This window comes from Podarcis bocagei, assembly GCF_964188305.1.
Source record: "Podarcis bocagei genome assembly, chromosome: 1".
NCBI classification, from domain to species: domain Eukaryota; kingdom Metazoa; phylum Chordata; class Lepidosauria; order Squamata; family Lacertidae; genus Podarcis; species Podarcis bocagei.
In genome coordinates this window covers 133,029,426-133,052,338 of record NC_138125.1, presented here as the reverse complement: position 1 = coordinate 133,052,338, position 22,913 = coordinate 133,029,426, and the positions used below count along the sequence as shown (strand labels likewise).

At 44.6% G+C, this 22,913-nt stretch overlaps 1 protein-coding gene across 1 annotated transcript in view; it reads right to left on the bottom strand.

Moving 5' to 3' along the window:
* Positions 1-22,913, bottom strand: part of PARD3B (par-3 family cell polarity regulator beta) — a 622,948-nt gene that overhangs the window by 389,269 nt on the left and 210,766 nt on the right. Inside the window, exon 11 of the mRNA XM_081200610.1 lies at positions 8,376-8,561. Coding sequence (XP_081056736.1) covers positions 8,376-8,561 — 186 coding nt within the window. The remainder of the gene's footprint in view (positions 1-8,375; positions 8,562-22,913) is intronic.

The window sequence follows — 22,913 nt, the reverse complement described above, 5'->3', positions numbered from 1 at the left end:
TATGGGCAGGCAGAGGGGAAGAGGTAGATTGCAACTAAACAACTGAAATGAAGACACCATTATCTAATGTAAAAACAGGAGTCCTTCAATAATCACTAAAGCTTTGTTTGTGTTCTTTAAAAGATTATCTCCATGTCAGAATGAATCCTGTTCTTTCAATATTGCCAAGTATACGCTAAAAGGGAGGCAAAAGAAACCTCTCTTAAAAGTGTATACCATGGGTCGGAAAACTAAGGCCCGCGGGCCGGATCAGGCCCAATTGCCTTCTGGATCCGGCCCATGGACGGTCCGGGAATTGCCATGTGGATCACCAGCGCACATTCTTTCCCTCTCACTCCCTCTCCTTCACACAGCGCCTCCTCCCTCCCTCCTCCTGGCTTCTCCCCGCCCTGCCTAGAGAAGGAAGGGGCCTGGGCTTTGTTGGTGCCATCAGCAGCAGCGCTCAAGCGACCATCATTTTAAGCAGCGCCTCTCTGGAGCCCTTTTGCACGGCGCTAATCGTCCCACCACTGCCGCCGCCAGCCCCTGCCACTTGCAAGACACAGGTAAGCAGTCACTGGGGCTCGTGGAGCTTTTGCATCATATATATTTTTAAAAATATATAGTCCAGCCTCCCACAAGGTCTGAGGGACAGTGGACCGGCCCCCTGCTGAAAAAGTCTGTTGACCCCTGGTGTATACAATATACAAGGCTAGCGTGTGGAACTCTCCAATCTGTTTGTGATTTAATAATCTCATGGTTGGCACATTCGAACTAAATAGGAGTTTATCTGGCAACATTCATGAATATTTGGTAAGTTTGGTAGAAATATGAACCTTCTATTCCATTATGGAACGTATTTCACGCCATTCATTCAGGCTTTCTATGATTGTTATTCTATTTTCTTGCAATTTTATACCTCCTGTTTTTCAGCACAGATAGGGTGAACCTACAGAATCAGCAGCTTGCTGCAATCAACCCTTTAGGACTTCCTTCTCTATTAGGGCTGCCTACTTTTAAGGAAAGGGCTGGTGCTGTGATGTTTTCTATTGTACCGATTTGTACGTGATCTTTCATATGTATAAGAAGGATCTTGACAAGCTGGAACGTGTACAGACAACAGTGACCAAGATGATCAAAGGGTCTGGGAATCAAGACTTGTGAGGAACAGCTGAAGGAGTTAGAGGGGGAAAGAGGACACTGAAAGAAGATAGTCAGATGGAAGACGACGCAAGCTTTTCTCCTGCTCTGGAAGCTAGGGCCTGAACTAATGTATTCAAGTTACAAAAAAAAAGGAGATTCTCACTAAACACCAGGAATAACTTTCTGAGAGTAAGAGCTGTTTAACATTGGAGTAGACTCCCACGAGCAACACGGGTGGCGCTGTGGGTTAAACCACAGAGCCTAGGACTTGCCGATCAGAAGATCGGCGGTTCGAATCCCCACGATGGGGTGAGCTCCTGTTGCTCGGTCCCTGCTCCTGCCAACCTAGCAGTTCAAAAGCACCTCAAAGTGCAAGTAGATAAATAGGTACCGCTCTGGCGGGAAGGTAAACGGCGTTTCCGTGTGCTGCTCTGGTTCGCCAGAAGTGGCTTAGTCATGCTGGCCACATGGCCCGGAAGCTGTATGCCGGCTCCCTCGGCCAATAAAGCGAGATGAGCGCCGCAATCTCAGAGTTGGGTCACGACTCGACCTAATGGTCAGGGGTCCCTTGACCTTTACCTTTAGACTCCCACGAGAGGTGATGGACTCTCCTTCCTTGGAGGTTTTAAAGCATAGGTTAGGTAGATATCTGTCATGTATGCTTAAGTTGAGATTCTTGTGTTGCAAAGGGTTGGACTAGATCTGGGACATCCAACTCAATAATGATAATAATAGTAAAAAAATTCCTTCCAGTAGCACCTTAAAGACCAACTAAGTTAGTTCTTGGTATGAGCTTTCGTGTGCATGCACACTTCTTCAGATACACTGAAACAGTGTATCTTCAGTGTATCTTCAGTGTATCTGAAGAAGTGTGCATGCACACGGAAGCTCATACCAAGAACTAACTTAGTTGGTCTTTAAGGTGCTACTGGAAGGAATTTTTTTTTTATTTTGACTATGGCAGACCAACACGGCTACCTATCAATAATAATAATAATAATAATAATAATAATAATAATAATAATAATAATATATTTATACCCCACCCATCTGGCTGGGTTTCCCCAGTCACTCTGGGTGGCTTCCAACAAAAGATTAAAATACAATAGTCTATTAAACATTAAAAGCTTCCCTAAACATTAAAAGCTTCCCTAAACAGGGCTGCCTTCAGATGTCTTCTAAAAGTCTGGTAGTTGTTTATTTCCTTGAAATCTGGTGGGAGGGCATTCCACAGGGCGGGTACCACTACCGAGAAGGCCCTCTGCCTGGTTCCCTGTAACTTGGCTTCTCGCAGTGAGGGAACCGCCAGAAGGCCCTCGGAGCTGGACCTCAGTGTCCGGGCATAACGATGGGGGTGGAGACACTCCTTCAGGTATACTGGGCCAAGGCCATTTAGGGCTTTAAAGGTCAGCACCAACACTTTGAATTGTGCTCAGAAATGTACTGGGAAACGTACTCCCAAGAGACTGCAATCCACTCTCAGAATAAAAAACTGGCAGTGATCTACCCATTGGGGGGGGGAGAACCCAAAGTTGTTGAGCTTTTTAAGGGGGACAGATATCGAGCTTTTTATAAGGGAGCAGGCTCAACGAACAAGAAACCATGCAGCGGTAGCTCCATCTTCTATTTTTGCAGTCATGAGCAATTGAAGGACGGAGCAAGGGGTCAGGTTCTCCCCTCCCCCCCACAAAGGAAATTGACCACGATCGACCACTAGCATCCGGGGATCGACCTGTCGATTGTGGTCGGCTGGTTGGACATCCCTGAGCTAGATGAACCTTGGGGTCCCTTCCAACTCAAACATCCTATGAATTCCTTTTTTTTAAGGAAAGAAAAGAATGTCGTTTGCTGTATACAGTGGTGCCCCGCAAGACGAATGCCTCGCAAGATGGAAAACTCGCTAGACGAAAGAGTTTTCCGTTTTGGAGGTGCTTCGCAAAACGAATTTCCTATGGGCTTGCTTCGCAAGACAACAATGTCTTGCGAGTTCCTGCTGGTTTTTTATCTCCCCCCCCCTTTTTCTAAGCCGCTAAGCCGCTTATCAACTGATCCAAACAGCAGATAAGCTGCTAAAAGCCGCTAAAAGCCGCTAATCCGCTAATTCTTCAATGGGCTTGCTTCGCAAGACGAAAAAACCGCTAGACGAAGAGAATCACAGAACAGATTCTTTTCGTCTTGCGAGGCACCATTGTATGAAGATATAACTTAATTGTTCTTCCCCAGATCCCTGCCTCTAATTCACACAAAGCTACGTGAAAAGAGACACTCATTGAGTTTCGTGGCTGAGAAGGAACTTGGTCCTAAGTTTCTCCAATGCAGGTGCCACGCTTAATCGACAAAGCCACACTTGGGTTGTAAGCTCAGAGATCCAAATACAGTGGTACCTCGGGTTAAGTACTTAATTTGTTCCAGAGGTCCGTACTTAACCTGAAACTGTTCTTAATCTGAAGCACCACTTTAGCTAATGGGGCCTCCTGCTGCTGCCGCGCCTCCAGAGCCCGATTTCTGTTCTTATCCTGAAGCAAAGTTCTTAACCTGAAGCACTATTTCTGGGTTAGCGGAGTCTGTAACCTGAAGCGTATGTAACCTGAAGCATATGTAACCTGAAGCATATGTAACCCGAGGTACTACTGCATATGTACCCACAAGGCTTAACTTACAACCACATGGTCTAGATTTCAAATTAAATTTTTGCTTCAAAGGAAATAACACCAACAGTAAGATCTAAAGTTTGGATGTTTAAAAAAGGCCCATTTTCTCATAGAAATGAACTGAATGGTTTTTCCCCTTTAAGGGAATGAATGTAACTGTGTACTGCGTATTCACCATACATGCCAATTACTTGATTAATATATTTTCAATAACGCATACATCAGCCATACAGCAAACTGTCCTATTTAGAGGAGTACCAGGATATAAATGTACATAATTTGATGGAAAAGTGTTTCTTTCGGGGGGGTGTCTTTAGGAATTGACTTTAAAAATAATGTCTATTTAGGAAAGTCAATATACTATTAAATAATTAGAAAGGGTTTGTTTCTTTTTGGGTGTTTACATCTATTCAAATCTTACAAATCAAAACAATAGTGTAGAATACTAATTGCGTTGCAACATGGTGGAAAAACCCAGAAGCACTTTCTTTTATTGATTTGTTTAGCTCAGAAATAATTAAGTTTTATGCAACTGATATAACTCCTGCCAAGTCACACATTTTTGTCCACAATACTATTTTAATTATTCAATAAAAACATGGGGAAGTAGTTTTTAATTTCTCACATAAACGGGATATACTTTATTTCAATTCATAGGCTCGGTGAATTTATTTCTACAATCAAGAATTGTGTCTCTTCGTTGCTTTTCGGCTAGTTTATGGGGCCACCTGTGTTGCCCCTGGGGACTATGTAAAGCAGCACAGAAAGAATTCTAAATGGCAGAATGTTGTTATGGAGGCACCCTCGTGGCTTAGCAGTTTGCTGCATAAAACAGAGTTTGACTCACTTAATGAAAACATGAAAATTCAAGGAAGTTACTCTAAAAAAAATGTGAGTATTTTCAATAACTGATTTTCTAAGGTACTTTCACTCTCTGCAGGTAAGTTTTGTAGAAATAAAAAATAACAACATGTGCCATTCCTTTTAAACGATTATACCTACAACCACTTTTTCAAGTATGCAATGAGAAAGAAGATATAAGATCCGGAAACTTGCAATAATTCCACCCAGTATTAAGAAAACAGAGGAACTCGTTCATAAGGTAAGGGGGAAAGTATCTGTAAAAGATGCATAAAAAGGAGGTACAATTGCCCGCGCGCGCGCACACACACACACACACGCTCCCTAGAGGCTTGTATTACTTGTGTAGTTTTACAAAAATGCAGGGCAAACTGAAACATACAAAGAGCATGCAATATTCACAACATGCAAGTAGTATGTCATGGACTGGTTGGTGTTAGGATATTTCCGTTCCACCTTAAAAGGGAGCAGGCTTTGTGAGTCACAGAGTCTGTGCATGTCCTGTTCACAGGATGTTTATGTTTCCTATTGCTTTCGTTCTCTCTGTCGGAGACACTGACGCAGGCAGTCATGTCTTTCTTTGTTCTGATCAACGCTGAATAAAGCTTGTAAATAATGCTCTCCTGAGTGCGACTTTTGGCTGTGCATTATCTGCTGACAGAGTGTGCATGAGCTCTAGATGTTGGGATATTTTCTAGAAACTCATGTCGCTAATCGATGATACTGCGTGCCTACGGGAGATCGATGGATCGTCCGGCAAACGGCTTGGGGCCATGATGGACTTTATCTCCCTGGCAGTATCCCAACAGTTGGATGCAAAGAAATGGTGGGAGAAACCACTAAGGGAAGAAGACTCAGAGCCTGGGGAGTTATGGTGGAACAACAATAGGTAGTCAGAGGACTGGGAAGAGGAGGTACTGGAAGCTGAGGGGGCAACAGGGTTTAGTAAGCTGGGAGAGTCTGTGGTAGAGAGAAGACCAGAATCAGAGGGAGAAGCTGAAGCAGGGGAGGAGGGAGGCCAAGAGGCAGAGAGGAGTCAGGCTGGTGAAGAGTCATGGGTGTCCCCTTCCCCTGCTGTGACAAGCTTGCTGTCCCCTGGTCTCCCAGAAAAGGAAGAGACTTGAAGAAGAGAGATGTGCAAACACAGTCTCTGACTGGGGAAGAAAAACACCTGTAGAGGAGGGGACTAAGGCAGCTGTGGGGAGGCTTCAGTCTCAGAAACTGCTTCATGGGGGCAGGACCTACTGGAGATGAGTTGCTGTGCCAATAATAATAATAATAATAACGGGTGGCTTCCAACAAAAGATTTAAAAAATCAGCCATTAAAAACTTCCCTAAACAGGGCTGCCTTCAGATGTCTTCTAAACGTCAGATAGTTGTTTACTTCTTTGACATCTGGTGGGAGGGCGTTCCACAGGGTGGATGCCACTACTGAGAAGGCCCTCTGCATGGTTCCCTGTAACTGGGCTTCTCACAGCAAGGGAACCGCCAGAAGGTCCTCAGAGTTGGACCTCAGTGTTTGGGCAGAACGATGGGGGTGGAGACGCTCCTTCACGTATACTGCGCCGAGGCCATTTAGGGCTTTAAAGGTCAGCACTAACACTTTGAATTGGGCTTGGAAACATACTGGGAGCTAATATAGGTCTTTCAAGACTGGTGTTATACGGCCTCGGTGGCCGCTCCCAGTCACCACTTTAGCTGCCACATTCTGGATTATTTGTAGTTTCTGGGTCACCTTCAAAGGTAGCCCCACGCAGAGTGTTGCAGTAGTCCAAGCGGGAGAAAACTGGAGCATGCACCGCACTGGCAAGACAGCCTGTGGGCAGGTAGGGTCTCAGCCTGCGTGTCAGATGGAGCTGGTAGACAGCTGCCCCGGACACAGAATTGATTTGCACCTCTGTGTGCAGCTGTGAGTCCAAAATGACTCCCAGGCTGCGCACCTGGTCCTTCAGGAGCACAGTTATCCCATTCAGGACCAGGGAGTCCTCCACACCTGCCCGCCTCCTGTCCCCCAAAAACAGTACTTCTGTCTTGGCAGGATTTAACCTCAATCTGTTAGCCACATCCATCCTCCAACCTGACACGCTTGTGATGCATTAGGCCTGACACGCTTGCATGGATCATGTTTCTGTTCATAGAGAGTTAACACCAGCTTTCATGGTGTGATTTACTGCTGGCTCGCCTCTGATATAGTAAGTAGACAGGCCATAGCTTGGTGGTTGACTACGAACATATGTACGCAGAAAAGGTCCCAGGTTCTATCCCTGGCACTGAAAGAACTTGCAGGACTTTAGATGGTTGGGGTCATGGGACAGCCGTGTGTGTGCACTGGTGTCTTTGCAGAGAGGAAGAGGTACCATTCACGGTCTAATTTTGGGAGGTGCCTTGAACTAGATGGGCCAATGGATTTGACTCAGCGTAAGTCAGCTTCCTTCGCAAATGCATTCTGAACAGATGTCTGAGAAGCTTCCGCGGCAGAAACAGAACATGTTGTAGAATTCTATGTAAGGATTTTGAATATTCATGGAGAAATTAGTTGTTGCCACACAACCTAAAAATAAAATTCTGGAGTTTTTCTTCCTTACTCATTTACAGAAGGTCAATTAAAATATTTCCGTTATGGGACTCTATGGTGTCATTTTGAGAAGCCAATCCTCACTGCAAAGCTTTCTGATTCATCGCATTCTTAAAAGATGGCAGGGCTGAATAATCTATTATTGTCTCTTTTGCCAAATCTATTATCACTGAAGTCTGGTTAGCTTCCTCCATCTCAATGCGTTTAATTTTTAAAGAAACCACTTATCTTATCCCACTGATCTTATCCTACCTTTATACACCATTGTTTCATAAGAATTTAGACAACTTGATAAGAGTAAAAGTAAAGGTAAAGGGACCCCTGACCATTAGGTCCAGTTGTGACCAACTCTGTGGTTGCGGCGGTCATCTCACTTTATTGGCCGAGGTCAGCTTCCGGGTCATGTAGCCAGCATGACTAAGAACCAGAGCAGCGCACAGAAACACTGTTTACCTTCCCGCCAGAGTGGTACCTATTTATCTACTTGCACTTTGACGTGCTTTCAAACTGCTAGGTTGGCAGGAGCAGGGACTGAGCAACGGGAGTTCCCCCCGTCATGGGGATTTGAACCGCTGACCTTCTGATCGGCAAGTCCTAGGCTCTGTGGTTTAACCCACAGCACCACCCGCGTCCCTTTTGATAAGAGTAGAGTGTAGGCTTCCAAAAGCAAAAACAGGATACTTCATTTTCAACCTAGTAGGTGTTAAGAACAAGCAACTCTTGATACATGTACTGGAAAAAATGTGCAGCAAATAGTTGAGAGGGGCCTGGTGTTCTCAAGTCAGGGGGTATTTGTAGTTGCTGCCAAGTCAGGAAAGCGAAAGAAGAAGCTTCGTGTGAATGAAAGGAAGGTGACAGAGAGCCATATGCACACTTAATAGTTCTCCTGTAGCAATTCCGAGCATGGCTGACTTGTATCAGCCATCCAGCCTCCCCTGAAGAAGCCACACTACAGAACTCCTTGTCAGAGGAAAAATCCATGATCATCATCATCAAGCTCTGGTGGCTTCTTGTTGGTCAGACAGATGATGGGGCAGAGTGTGGACCTTTTCATTGACCCAGTTAACTGTTCTTGTGTGTGTAACAAACCTGGCAACTGGTTCTCATATTTACATTCAAAAGTATTGGTTAAAATAAAATAAAATAACTGTTTTTTTCCCCCATACCTTGTAAGCAGCACCTCCGTGGATGATGGATTTGATGAAGATCCCAAGGTCAGCCCCAGTCTCTCGAGATTTGTTGCCCTTTAAGCTCACACCAAGTCCGGCCGAACCCGAGTCGTTCAGAGGGATCTCAAAGGTCAATTGCTCTGTGGTGTCGAGCGAAAGAGCACTGCAGTAGGGTTCTCCTTTCTGTTAGACAAAGAAGCAGAACATCTGCATAAACAGACAGGAGTTAAATAAATGCCTACTTCTCAGGTGCCCTGATTTGCATTTCGCATGTCAATGATTTGAGAGGCATACACTGAGGGAAATGAGGAAAAACATGGTCAATTGCAAATCATCATGAAAGAAATGCCCCCCCCCCATTGGATCAGAGGTTATTTATATTACAATACAAATATAATTAAAATTCTCCAAGTTTCCATAAGCAAAAGTGATATACAGAGAAATATGGGTGGAAGCCAAGGTATAATAATAATAATAATAATAATAATAATAATAATAATAATAATAATAATTTATTATTTATAACCTGCCCATCTGGCTGGGTTTCCTCAGCCACTCTGGGCGGCTTCCAACAAAGTATTAAAATACAGTAATCCATCAAACATTAAAAGCTTCCCTAAACAGGGCTGCCTTCAGATGTCTTCTAAAAGTCTGGTAGTTGTTCTTCTCTTTGACATCTAGTGGGAGGGCGTTCCATAGGGTGGGTGCCACTACCGAGAAGGCCCTCTGTCTGTTTCCCTGTAACTTGGCTTCTCACAGTAAGGGAACTGCCAGAAGGCCCTCGGCGCTAGACCTCAGTAGAATGGGAGTGGAGACGCTCCTTCAAGTATACTGGACTGAGGCCGTTTAGGGCTTTAAAGGTCAGCACCAACACTTTGAATTGTGCTTGGAAATGTACTGGGAGCCAATGTAGGTCTTTCAAGACCAGTGTTATGCAGTCTCAGCGGCCGCTCCCAGTCTAGCTGCCGCATTCTGGATTAGTTGTAGTTTCCGGGTCACCTTCAAAGGTAGCCCCACGTACAGCACATTGCAGTAGTCCAAGCATGAGATAACTAGAGCATGCACCACTCTGGCGAGACAGTCCGTGGGCAGGTAGGGTCTCAGCCTGCGTACCAGATGCAGCTGATAAACAGCTGCCCTGGACGCAGAATTGACCTGCGCCTCCATGGACAGTTGTGAGTTCAAAATGACTCCCAGGCTGCACACCTGGTCCTTCAGGGGCACAGTTAACCCATTCAGGACCAGGGAGTGCTCCACACCTGCCCACCTCCTGTCCGCCAAAAACAGTACTTCTGTTTTGTCAGGATTCAACCTCAATCTGTTAGCCGCCATCCATCCTCCAACCGCCTCCAGACCTTCACCACCTTCAGTGGTTCTGATTTGAAAGATAGGTAAAGCTGGGAATCATCCGCATATTGATGAACACCCAACCCAAACCCCCTGATGATCTCTCCCAGGAGCTGTATGTAGATGTTAAAAAGCATGGGGGAGAGGACAGAACCCCCAGGCACCCCACAAGTGAGAGCCCAGGGGTCTAAACACTCATCCCCTACCACCACTTTCTGAACATCTCCCAGGAGGAAGGAGCGGAACCACATAACAGTATACATAACAGTGTACATAACAGTGCCCCCAGCTCCCAGCCCCTCAAGACGTCCAGAAGGATGTTATGTTCTATGGTAAAAGGTAAAGGGACCCCTGACATTAGGTCCAGTCGTGGCCGACTCTGGGGTTGCGGCGCTCATCGCGCTTTATTGGCCAAGGGAGCCAGTGTACAGCTTCCGGGTCATGTGGCCAGCATGACTAAGCTGCTTCTGGCGAACTAGAGCAGCGCACAGAAACACCGTTTACCTTCCTGCCAGAGCGGTACCTATTTATCTACTTGCACTTTAATGTGCTTTCGAACTGCTAGGTTGGCAGGAGCAGGGACCGAGCAACAGGAGCTCACCCCATCATGGGGATTCGAACCGCCGACCTTCTGCTCAGCAAGCCCTAGGCTCTGTGGTTTAAGCCACAGCACCACCTCTATGGTACAGATCCCCTAATCCAGTCCCCAAAGGAACACCCACTTTTCATCCCACCAATGTTATTCACAGCACTGCTACTTCCATGGTTTTGTTTTGGTTTTTTACTACTGCTCTTTCAGTTTCTTCGTAGTCAGACTCACTCATTGAGCCCAGATAACCAGGAAGATACAAGCAGCATGCCACCACAACATGACTTTTCCACCCCACCCCTTCCTGTCATTCCCGCATCACTCTGCTCAGGTGAAAGTTGCAAAGTTATAAAGCAGGTTACACATCTGATTGGAAGCCCTGGTGTTCTTAACGCCAATGTGAGGACCTTGAAATCAACTGGCAACTAATGCAATGTAATAAAATGAAACAGTTTAGCTTATGTGATGCTGCCACAAGGAGAGTTCAGAGGTTAGCACAGCAGTTCCTGTCCTCACGCTAAATGGGAAAAAGACGTTCACCTCTATTTGAAACAAAATAACCAACAGGACTTGCCTATCAGAAGGTCGCGGTTCGAATCCCCGCAATAGGGTGAGCTCCCGTTGCTCAGTCCCTGCTCCTGCCAACCTAGCAGTTCGAAAGCACGTCAAAGTACAAGTAGATAAATAGGTACTGCTCCGGTGGGAAGGTAAACGGCATTTCCATGCGCTGCTCTGGTTCACCAGAAGCGGCTTAGTCATGCTGGCCACATGACCCGGAAGCTGTACGCCGGCTCCCTCGGCCAATAAAGCGAGATGAGCATCACAACATGACTGGACCTAATGGTCAGGGGTCCCTTTACCTTTACCTTTTTAACCAACAGAACAACTTGTTCTTCATTCAAACATGAACACTTCTACACATAATCTTTGACTTGGTCCTAGTAAAAAGTGCCAATCAGGATGCTCCCCCAAAATCTCTTTTGTGGGCCACCATTGAAATTGATGAACTATGAAAGAAAGTAGTTTCCACCCCGAAAACCCTTGATCAGGTGCTCCCACGATGCAATTAAAGCCTACTATTTTTAGTCCTGTGGAAAACTAAAATAAATAATACACTTTTAATCTGGAAGCCTCCATATGGGGGAGGGGGGAGATATGCAAGGTCTACTGAACCTCAATTCCAATAAGTATCAAGAGCAAATATTTAATATATTTAATCATATGACAAAGTTAATGCATTTCATTTAATTGGAAAACATAAAAGTGGCCTGATGTTGACATTAATAATTTTTGTCTGATCTAGCTATCCATTTCCCTTGTTCTTTGTTAACTTTTCTGATATATATTTTTAAATAAAAATAAAAGATGCTCATGCGCAAGTCTGAGTCCTTGAGAACAGAACTGTCCAACTAGTACTATTGGGAAATGAATGTTACTTTGCAATCACTGAGTCATAAAGGCTCTCCCACCTTCAAGAAATAATAATAATAATAATAATAATCGAGCAAAGGAAATATTTTTGGGTTTCTGACATTATGATTTTGAAAAACTAACTCAGCTCTAGATCACTGCAGTTACAAGTAGTTTGGTACAAATAAAAACACGAGGCCAAATGGAAATCTGTTGAAAAGTAAATCAGAAAACACACATGCACTGTGGTTAGATCAGAGCCAACTGCTCATCATTCTTCCCAGCTATAAAACCACCTTTAGATAGTTTACTGTTCTGAAGTTGACAGAACTGGGTGCATTTTTATTAGACCGTATAAATCTTCTGTATGTGGGCTGTGTCTAGCACTACCTAGGTTTGAGCAGAGCAGACTTACGCCTTCCTCTCCTTCGCACTTTAGCCTTCTGTGCACCCTCAAAATCTGCTTGGGATAGCTGAGGATTTAATCTCTCCCTCTCTTCTTTCTTCATAACAGACTATCCTTCCCTCGGCTTTCTTTCCAATTCACTCTTTTTTAGCCATCTAGCAGCCACATCTTCCAACTCTCCCACCTCTATCCAATTTATTTATAACATGTCTCAAGACAAGGACTGGGATGCAAATTCCTTCTTTCACATCTTACGCAAAGCCACGGAGGCTTCTTCCCTTTGAAAAGCAGAATACATGACACGCAATATCACAAACTGTTTTGCAAAGTTCTTTCCACTCAGCTATGGAATGCATGTGGCATGCTAACTCAAGTAAAGGTAAAGGACCCCTGGACGGTTAAGTCCAGTCAAAATTGACTGTGGGGTACAGCACTCATCTCGCTTCAAACCAAGGGAGCCAGCGTTTGTCCACAGACAGCTTTCTAAGCCATGTGGCCAGCATGACTAAACTGCTTCTGGTGCAATGGGACACAGTTGCGAGTGCCAGAGTGCACAAAAACACCATTTACCGTCCTGCCACAGCAGTACCTATTTGTCTACTTGCGCTGGTATGCTTTTGAACTGCTAGGTTGGCAGGAGCTGGGACAGAGCAACGGGAGCTCAACCCATCATGGGAATTCGAATCGCTGACCTTCTGATCGGCAAACCCAAGAGGCTCAGTGGTTTAGACCACAGCGCCACTCGCGTCCCTGATGTGTTAGTATTATGTAGAACTGAACATGCACTTGAACATAAGGCAGGTTGAACTTTGCAAACCTCTGGAACTGATGTGCGGATTCAAACTGCCAACCTTACGATCGTCAAGCCCAAGAGGCTCGGTGGTTTAGAGTTTAGACCACAGTACCACGTCCAAGCACCCTTGGTATCTTTAGATCCTAGCCAGGAGATAATAACACAGATTTATCTATCTGGTGGATTTTTAAATATTCCATTCCCCCCCCCACAACAGTTTCGAGGCAATGTTCAAAATTAATGCGTTAATAAAAGCACAACGTGATAAAATAAATGCAGCTGAAAACACACATGAGCTAAACAGATCAGATATTGAAACGGCACCAGATAAGGCTGGGATGCATGGAAGGAGTGTGAAGGAGCTGTAAGGGATCATACTGTGAAAAGCTGTCCAATCTTTCTTTTCTCGCCAATTCAACAAAAAGCAGAGCGATGGTAGGAAGGCCATCAAGGACCCGAGGTAATTCAACTCTATATACACACCTATTTCAAGAAACATTGAAGCTGTTCTGATCTGCCTGTCTCCACAATGGTGGCTGCAGAGTCCCTTGGGACTGGTCGGGCAGAAGGCTGGGAGACCAAGAGCAGTTGGCTCCAGAGCCGAAGACAGGGAGAGCCAACTAACTCACTTAGTTCCATGCGGAGTTGTACAAGGGCAACACTGAGCCGAAGGAGGAGGAAACTGTCATACAGGGTGGCCCACTGGACTGGCTGTAAATAAGAAAGTAGGCGGGCTTGACTACAGGGAGACTGAGGTTGGTGGGGGCCTAATGGACCACTGTGCAACTGGAGTCAAGCAAGGCAAGCAAAGCAACACAGCAGGGCAATGACTTCAGCACTACGGACAGCTCCCAGTGAATGCAATGTCCAAGAAATGCTGGAGTGAAACTGATGAGCCTGGGTGTCCAATCCTTCTAGGCTCCACCCCCTTGCTGGAAAAATGTAGATTCTTAAAGGGGCAATAACAGCTATTTTGCTCAGTCTACAGTGGTAGCTCGCCAAAGAACTGATGCTTTTGAATTATGGTGCTGGAGGAGACTCTTGAGAGTCCCATGGACTGCAAGAAGATCAAACCTCTCCATTCTGAAGGAAATCAGCCCTGAGTGCTCACTGGAAGGACAGATCCTGAAGCTGAGGCTCCAATACTTTGGCCACCTCATGAGAAGAGAAGACTCCCTGGAAAAGACCCTGATGTTGGGAAAGATGGAGGGCACAAGGAGAAGGGGACGACAGAGGAAGAGATGGTTGGAGAGTGTTCTCGAAGCTACCAGCATGAGTTTGACCAAACTGTGGGGGGCAGTGGAAGACAGGAGTGCCTGGCGTGCTCTGGTCCATTGGGGCCGTGAAGAGTCGGACACTCTTCGTGACCCCATGGTAGCTCGTGGTAGCTCGCTCTACGAACAGTCCTGTTAACGAACTATTCAGGCAACGAACTCTGCAAAATCAGACATAGGTGTTCCAGCTAGTGAACTTCGCCTCGGAAGATGTACAGAAGCTGAACGGTGGAAGGGCACCAGCGGTGGGAGGCTTCAGTAGGGAAAGCACGCCTCGGTTTAAGAATGCTTTGGTTTAAGAACGGACTTCCGGAATGAATTAAGTTCATAGATCGAGGTAGCACTATATTATGTATTTTCAGTTTTCCCATGACAAGAATATGAATAAAATGCAGTGTTATACGGATTTAGGAAAAGAGTTTTTATTGAATAATTAAGCTATAGCACCACTATGGGAGGGATCCTACTGACCTCAAAGTCCATCTCTCCCATTAACATATAAGCAATACAATAGAAGCTTCTTGGGAAACTTTTGCACATAGCTGTACCCATCTGTCGAAGCACCACATGTACATCTTCATACAGACAAGTGCACCTGTGTGTTTACTTGCTTTTTTGCCAAGTTATTTTATTGTACCAAATTGCTAACTTTACTTCCCACTTCCAATGGAGCAACAGAATTAATTGGAGCACAGCAATTATCTCAATTTATATAACGTGCTTGTGTAACAACAAATATTCTGCACACCTGTTCATATCTATCACCGGAATGTTCTCCATTTCCATCTGCAACAATTTTATTATGGGTATTTTAATAAATACTTAGTCTGAACATGCCAAACCTTTGATCAAAATAAATCTCAGTGTAGCAGAATCTAAAAAGCAACAATACAGGAGAGAAGTATCCTTTTTTAAAAATAATAATAATAATGACAATTTAGAGGATTTTGGGAACAAACTGTTCTAATTCTAATTGTACTCCTAAATAAATAGAGAGCTAAGTGAATGGATTACCAAAATAAACACAGCGCCAAAAACAACATGACACACAAATTTAGGTGCTCAAGTGTTTCATGTTTTTCCTAAGATTTATTAGTTTATTAAAAGGGAGTGAGTGCATGCATTAGTTCTTTGCACCAATCTGCCGGGTTATCGTCAGACTGTGTGGGCATGCTATCAGTACCAAAATAGAGTTGTTAAAATGTGTTGAAGCGAGACGACAGATATAAATATACTAAATCATTTTCAAGTATTAGGTTTCCTTCAGCTCTCCGCTTACATCCAGTTTGGAATCCATAATATTTCGCAGCTATTTACCTCACCGGAGCTCTCTGGAAAGCAAATAAGTGGTTTGCACAAAGCTCTGAAATTTAGGGTGGACACTTTCACAATGCCAAAAGAAGAACTGTTATCACCAAATAAAAGCAGGGGGCCACATTTGCATAACATTTGCATGTCCTAATTTATATGTATAGGTGCATTATTTGGAAAGAATGACTATAACTTAAACAGAAATACAATACACCTCACCACAATGAAGGCTGTGGCTAGGTGACCTATGTTCCGCTCTCCAAAGTCCCTGCTCTCTTTTTAAACTGAACAGCCCTTAGAGGTCTGCATCTGTCAGGTATAATGCATGGGTAGGAAAACTAAGGCCCGGGGGTTGGATCCAGCCCAATCGCCTTCTAAATCCGGCTAGCGGATAGTCCGGGAATCAGTGTGTTTTTACACGAGTAGAATGTGTCCTTTTATTTAAAATGCATCTCTGGGTTATTTGTGGGGCATAGGAATTCATTCTTTTTTCTTCTTCTTCAAAATCTAGTCTGGCCCCCCACAAGGTCTGAGGGACAGTGGACTGGCTCCCTGCTGAAAAAGTTTGCTGACCCCTGGTATAATGAATGACAATCCTATCTAATTATCATATCTGCATGCACACAAAAGCTCATACCAATAACAAACTTAGTTGGTCTCTAAGGTACTACTGGAAGGAATTTTTTGTTTGTTTGTTTCAATGCTATCTAAATTACTGTAAGTTAAATAATAATAATTGCACACCAGCTAGTTTAGGAACAATCCATTCTGATCTCATTCTTCTCACATCAGGTTTTCTTATCCGTGGAACATAGCACACTCATACATTCTTAGCAGTGAGATTAGTTTCATTACCTTCACAGTAATGAAAAAAACAGGCTTGATCTGCTTTAGCTTCAGGAATAAAAAGCCATTAGTAAAAATTCAACAATGAAGCAGCTGCTTATGGATGCAGCTTCTCATTGCAGAGGCTGTGTTTGCTCTGGCCATTAGGTGACAAGAGAAACACCCTCTGCTGGGAGGGCGTTTCACGGGGCAGGCGCCACTACCGAGAAGACCCTCTGCCTTGCTCCCTGTAACTTCACTTCTTGCAGTGAGGGAACCACCAGAAGGCCCTCAACGCTGGACCTCAGTGTCCGGGTTAAAAACGATGGGGGTGGAGATGCTCCTTGAGGTATACAGGACCAGGGTCATTTAGGGCTTTCAAGGTCAGCACCAACACTTTGAATTGTGCTTGGAAACGTGCTGGGAACCAATGAAGATCTTTCAGGACCGGTGTTATGTGGTCCTACCCTGATAGTTCCCTGCCACTGGCCCAGGTGCTACAAGATGAATTTTAACAGGGAGAAATGTAAAGTATTGCACTTGGGCAAAAAAAATGAGAGGCACAAATACAAGATGGGTGACACCTGGCTTGAGAGCAGTACATGTGAAAAGGATCTAGGAGTCTTGGTTGACCACAAACTTGACATGAGCCAACAGTGTGACGCGGCAGCTAAAAAAGCCAATGCAGTTCTGGGCTGCATCAATAGGAGTATAGCATCTAGATCAAGGGAAGTAATAGTGCCACTGTATTCTGCTCTGGTCAGACCTCACCTGGAGTACTGTGTCCAGTTCTGGGCACCACAGTTCAAGAAGGACACTGACAAACTGGAACGTGTCCAGAGGAGGGCAACCAAAATGGTCAAAGGCCTGGAAACGATGCCGTATGAGGAACGGCTAAGGGAGCTGGGCATGTTTAGCCTGGAGAAGAGGAGGTTAAGGGGTGATATGATAGCCATGTTCAAATATATAAAAGGATGTCACATAGAGGAGGGAGAAAGGTTGTTTTCTGCTGCTCCAGAGAAGCGTACACGGAGCAATGGATCCAAACTACAAGAAAGAAGATTCCACCTAAACATTAGGAAGAACTTCCTGACAGTAAGAGCTGTTCGACAGTGGAATTTGCTGCCAAGGAGTGTGGTGGAGTCTCCTTCTTTGGAGGTCTTTAAGCAGAGGCTCGACAACCATATGTCAGGAGTGCTCTGATGGTGTTTCCTGCTTGGCAGGGGGTTGGACTCGATGGCCCTTGTGGTCTCTTCCAACTCTATGATTCTATGATTCTATTTGAGGAATTACTGCAGTGTGCTTTCAAACATGAATCTAGCTTTTCATTCTAAGCTTCTACAGAAATATCAAGTGATATTTTAACAGACTCCTGGGAGGAGATTACTGCAGGGCATGCTTGAATTGCACACAATGCAGAAGTACTTACAGTAAAGCCCATATTAGTTACTGGTACAAATTCAGCACTCGAGAAGCAGGTCTTGCCTTCAGTATTGCATTTCCCACCCCAGCTGTTATCCTCCAGTCCAGCCCTTACTCTCCCAGTACTCTTCCTTCTCCATTTACCATATTTTCCCCCCTTCCAGCTAAGCTTCAGAAGTCTACCTCTGCACTAGGGGATGGCAGCTTGTAGCTATCTAGCTAGCTATGTCACAATGGAAGCAAAAAACCAAACAAAGACCCAAGTTGACAAAGAAAACACTAGTTCAGGGGTCTGCAACCTTTAAGACAAAAAGAGCCACTTGGACCTGTTTCTGAAGGAAAAAAACCTGGGAGCCGCAAAACCACTGCGACATTTAAAACAAATATAACACTGCATATATTGTTTCTTACCTTAATGTCCGATCTGACAGCGGGCGGGAAGGTGACGTCGGGATGGTGCGTGACTAATGCACGCACCGCCCCATGCGACGTCACAGCCAGTACAGCGCCCGCCACAGTGGGGAGAGTCGGGGCGCACAATGCGCCTCCTCCCCTCGCTAGTATCCGCCCCGGGGCCGCGGCAAAGGTGTAAAAGAGCCACATGCGACTCCGGAGCCGCGGGTTGCAGACCCCTGCACTAGTTTAACACACACCATAGCATGGTACAGGGAAACTAAAATGTCATATACAGAGGGAAGTACATTTCTCTTATTTAAAAAGCAGCAATGCAATCAACCGTATTTTTCCGTGTAGAAGATGATAGTTTTTACACAAAAAAAGGCAAAAATTGGGTGTCGTCCTATACATGGATAGTGAATGCGGGGGTGGGACGTGCGATGAATGGCAGCAGCAAGCAGGAGATTGGCAGCGGTGACTGGGCAGGTGATTGGTAGCTGCGGCAAGGCCTGCTGGCGATTGGCTGTGACTGCAGCAAGTGGGCAGGTGGGCTGTTAGTGGCAGTGAATGGGCAGAAAATTGGCGGCTGCGGCAAGGTGTGCTATTGGCAGTGGCTGTGCAAAGTGATCAGACGTGGAGGGCAGGCGGGTGAGTGATTGGCAGAAGTGACCTCCACCCCCCAAAGAAATCTAAACAACTTAATATCTTAATTTTTGGTTTAAAAAAATAGGGGTCGTCTTATATACATGGGGGCATTTTATACACAGAAAAATACGGTAATCAGGTATGCTGGGAAACACCATGAATGTCCACTGATAGCCTACATGTAGCAATTCAATTATGAGGGTCTTCACTAACCAGACATCTCATTAAGAAATGTCTCAAGGCAGGAAGATTTGCAAGCACGTCTCCAATATCTGTTTTCAAGGATGCATATATTCTCAATCAGTTTTATGACAGCTGGCATTACTTGGCAACTCTAGAATCTTAAACAACTAAAAATAGTAATTTTGCTAAATTTAAACACTTGCTGCAGTCAAATGTTTTTCTCCTACATATCACAGACGACTGAAAATTCATGGGATATATCAACTCTAGTAACTGGACATGAATGCGGCGCTGAATCCATACCCTTAAAATAGAGCTGGATTTGACACATGTCAGTAAAACAAAGTGCCAACATGAATTTTTTTCCGTTCTTCCTTTGGCAGCAATCCCTCAAAGTGTCAATAATTTACCCAAACAGTAAAAGAATTTAAGAACTCCTGATGCCAATGCTGATTTTACTCATTCGTATTATTAAAGAGATTTTAAAGAAAATAAACACATTCAAAAGCATTGCAAGTTTTAAAAACTAGAGGATAGTGGAAAACAAAAAACTAATAAGCCAGCTGCTACTACTACTACTGATCTACAATTCCTTCCCCCTCTTACTAGTGCTTCAGAGAAGGTAAAGGACCCCTGGACACTTTAGTCCAGTCAAAGGCAAATATGGGGTTGCAGCGCTCATCTCGCTTTCAGGCCGAGGGAGCTGGCATTTGTCCACAGACAGCTTGCCGGGTCATGTAGCCAGCAGGACTAAACCGCTTCTGGCGGAAAGGGACACTGTGATGGAAGCCAGAGCACATGGAAACTCCGTTTACCTTCCCGCCACAGCGGTACCTATTTATCTACTTGCACTGGTGTGCTTTCAAACTGCTAGGTTGGCAGAGCAACGGGGCAGAGCAACAGGAGCTCACCCCGTCACGGGGATTCGAACTGCCGATCTTCTGTTCAGCAAGCCCAAGAAGTTCAGTGGTTTTTACCACAGCGCCACGCACGTCCCTGCTGCTTTAGAGAAATACTACTGCCGTCTTTGTATTTCTGACGAGAGGCCCTTCTTTTTTCCATTATGTCCCAGCATATTCCTCCCTGTAGCCTGTCATCTTTTGAACAGCAGTGTGCTTAACCATCATCCAAACGTTGGCTCTGTGTATCTTACAAGGGAAAGGCTGTAGCTCAATGGAAGAGGGTCTGCTTTGAAAGCACAAGGTTCAAAGTTCAACTCCCAGCCTCTTCAGGCAGGGTTGGGGAGAGACTCCTGCCTGAAATCTTGGAAAGCTGTTGCCATTCAGTGTAGACAAAACTGAGCTATATGGACCAATGGTCTCAGTTTCCTACGTTCCTATGAACGTTCGCACGTTCCTTTACGGACACTGGCTGTACATAGCAAAGTTACTCTACTGGGTTCTTTTGCTTCCATTTGTCTCTGAAGAAGGTACAGCTGAAGAACGAAGCTTCGTCTAACGAGGATTTTCTAGTCATTTCTTTTCAATTCTTGTTTGATTTGGGTTACAAAAGTATGGAAAATTTCACAAAGATTGTCACAAACTGGCTAAGTGGTTCTCAAAGCTGCTAACATTTGTTCATTTGAGTGCTAGATGGGTTCAACGAAGAGGACTTTATTACCAGTGTTAGACTCGAGGAAAGTAACTAGATCGTTCCATTCCATCCTTCCCTTTCCTCCTCTCTCAATCCAATCTCTCTTCCCTTCCCTATCTGTGTCCCTCCTCTTTTAACCAATTCTTAATAGTTGAAAACAAAATGTTCTTTGGAGCATCTATTCGTTTTACTCATCCTCAATTTTTCCCCCTTGGGAGGCACCTATAGCATGGCGTACCAACACATAATATACCCATACAGTGGTGCATCAGGTTACATACGCTTCAAGTTACAGACTCCGCTAACCCAGAAATAGTGCTTCAGGTTAAGAACTTTGCTTCAGGATAAGAACAGAAATCATGCTCTGGCGGTGCGGCAACAGCGGGAGGCCCCATTACCTAAAGTGGTGCTTCAGGTTAAGAACAGTTTCAGGTTAAGAACGGACCTCCGGAACGAATTAAGTACTTAACCCGAGGTACCACAGATGTGTATGCAGTGAAAATAACAGCTCCAAACCCTGCCAAATTGTACTGAAACTCTTACATTTTTGGGGGGCGGGGGGGGGGAGATAAGATAAAACTATTCACATGCTCAAAAGTAGAAGCTACTTTTAACAGATGCCGTCCATGCATGTCTAATGCCAGTAAAATGTGCTTTTGGCCTTTCCTACTGCCTAAATTAAAATCTCCTTTATTAAACAAACAAACAAACAAAACTAAGATTGTTCCTCATCCCATAAATTCTCCTTTGTCCGGCCAACGTTAATATATGCTCTGTCTTGTCTCAATCGTCTCTCTCTCCTGAGACTCCTTTTCAATTAAACCCTGTTATTTAATCTAAGAATGCCGACACTCACTGACCACTGCACTTTCTATCTGTGGATTTATGATAATCTAATGCACCTCTCCCTTGGCAGAAAGGCTGTCTTAGCTTCTCCTATTGTTCGGTGGCCAAAAAAGAACTTTAAACAAAAACAAAAAACCAACACAAAAAAAAACTTTAGCTCTCACTGAAGCCAGGAAGGAAACGGCATTTATTTAACATAGCAAGAGACCTTTCACTAACTGTCAGATGTCCTTGACCAGCACACACCATCAGGGCCTCTCCAGTATGCGCTGGCTGCCCCCGTGCCTGGCTGCTCAGTACTGATAAGAGGAACATATTCCCCAGAGTGCCGTTGAGATCTGAGAGCAAGAGGCAATGGACTTAGAAGGGATCATTTTCAAAGGCTTATGAATTTGCATTCTCCACAGTGTTCTTTTCAGGAAAGAATCATGCAAGATTAAAGAGCAATCTCTTGGTGCCACATAACCATTAGCCGACAGAAAATACTTGAAAATAAGATGTTTCGCAGTTTGTATTTATTCCTTATAATTTCCCCAGTAAGATCATTTTAAAAACAGCGAAACTCCAAACGCCCACCAACCAGCCACAAACTCACCGTTTGGACGATACCCACAAAATGTTGTGCTGACATGTGACAAGGAAATCTTACTAAAGCAATGCTAGCCTCGAGTTAATGTTGATGTTCAGCTCAGAAATACCGTATTTTTCGCTCTATAAGACGCACCAAACCACAAGACGCACCTAGTTCTTGGAGGAGGAAAACAAGAAAAAAATATATTCTGAATCTCAGAAGCCAGAACAACAAGAGGGATCGCTGTGCAGGGAAAGCAGCGACCCCTCTTGCTGTTCTGGCTTCTGGAATAGCTGAGCAGGCTGCATTCGCTCCATAAGACGCACACACATTTCCCCTTACTTTTTAGGAGGGAAAAAGTGAGTCTTATAGAGCAAAAAATATGGTAATTGAGTTACCAAATGGTAGCACTCTTTCCCACATATTTATATGCCCGGGATTTAATGCAGGCTTGAAAACAAATTTTGTAATATCTTGTCTCAAGCTACAAGTTACACCCTCTCTTTGAGCTCGTTTTACCTTAACGGCAAACCAAGAAAAGACAGGATGCGTTGAGAGATGCTTGCTTGCCAAAAGGCCACCCACCCAGTAGCTTTGCAGCTGAACAAGAGGCCTTAACTGGGGCCTCCAACATTGAAGGCTAACACCATGCCCTGGGTTGGACAATCAGCTTAAGCCAGAGTGTTTCAGCTTAATTAAATTGGGCTGTGTCTAGCCAGCCTTTTATGCTACATCAAGCAGTTGAGTTGCTCCCTGTGTCAAGGACTCCCGATATTTACATAACTGCGAGCTGTTTACTTTACATAAAACCAGCATGTTTTAAAGTGAGCGCATGCTTACAAGCATCTAATTTACAAGGAAACATGTGCAATCCAGCTGTCGGCTTCCCTGGACTTTCTGCAGATGTACACTTGTCCAGGAGTT